The 1,074-nt window shown below is 46.6% G+C and overlaps 1 protein-coding gene across 1 annotated transcript in view; it reads right to left on the bottom strand.

The window, feature by feature from the left end:
- FBH1 (F-box DNA helicase 1) overlaps positions 1-1,074 on the bottom strand; it is a 33,771-nt gene that overhangs the window by 24,157 nt on the left and 8,540 nt on the right. Inside the window, exon 7 of the mRNA XM_027670225.1 lies at positions 537-760. Within this exon, the coding sequence (XP_027526026.1) occupies positions 537-760 (224 nt within the window). The remainder of the gene's footprint in view (positions 1-536; positions 761-1,074) is intronic.

Genomic DNA, 1,074 nt, shown 5'->3' with positions numbered 1-1,074 from the left:
ACATATTTGTCCTGGTAGAAGCACAAACTTGCTAATTTTATACATTTTATTGAGGGGAAAAAAAAAATAATAAAAAAAAATGGAGCCGGAGGGATATTCCCAGTATTCATGGGAATTCCCTCTTTTTTTCCAGCTCTGCACTTGAAATGTGGCACAATGGGAGAGGAATTGGCTCATTAAAATAACTCAGACAAAGGAAATTATTCCCCTGTTGGAGAAAAGCAACATTTGGAAAGGTTCTCCCACTGACACGGGAACGGGAAGCGGAGAAAAAGGAATTCCCGGTGGAATTTTATCTCCCTAGGAATTGCCCCCTTTGGCTCCTTGACCCCAAACCAGGGAAATGAAGGTTTTCTCGTGGATCCTCAAACCCCTGGAGCATCCAACTGGATATCCATAAATCCCAACTCCCAGCCTGGCTGGGAGCAGGTGAAATAATTCCCCCCCTTCCCTCAGATCCCCGGAGGTTTAATTCCAACCAATTTTTCCCGTCGTGTCTTTTTTTTTTTGGGGGGGATCTAAAAATCCCAACTCACTGCTTCCCGATGCTCCCGAACGCCAGGGAGTGGAAAGTCTTGCAGGTGACATTCCTGGGAAAGGCTCTTTTCCCCTTCTCCACCACAGCCTTGTTGAAGGCCACGTAAAGGAAGTTCAGCTCCGGGAATTTCTCCGCGTACTTGGCCAAGGTCGAGGTTTTCCCCGTGCCTGGAGAAGGGAAGGAAGGAGAGGATGAGGATTCCAGAGCTGGGAATGTTGGTGCCTAACGGAGCGAATCGGGTTTAAAAAATTCCAATCCGTGGCCTAAAAAGTTTTAAAAAAAAAAAAGGGGGGAAAAATAGAATGGAAGGTTCGTGGGTTGGGATAAGGATGGGGCGGATCCCTCGGGAATTCCCGCCATGGGTAAAACGGGCTCGACTCCAGGGAATTAATTTAATTTATTGGCAATTAAATCAGCGGAAGGAAACGAGGAATAAAAGCTAAAGCCTAAAACACCTTCTCCTCAGCCCTCCCCTCTTCCCAGGCTCCGCTTCACTCCTGATTTCAGGGAATCAGGGAATCATTTAGGTTGGAAAA

This window comes from Corapipo altera, unplaced genomic scaffold (genome assembly GCF_003945725.1).
Source record: "Corapipo altera isolate COAL_440 unplaced genomic scaffold, ASM394572v1 328, whole genome shotgun sequence".
NCBI classification, from domain to species: Eukaryota; Metazoa; Chordata; class Aves; order Passeriformes; family Pipridae; genus Corapipo; species Corapipo altera.
This window is presented reverse-complemented; position numbering and strand designations above follow the sequence as displayed.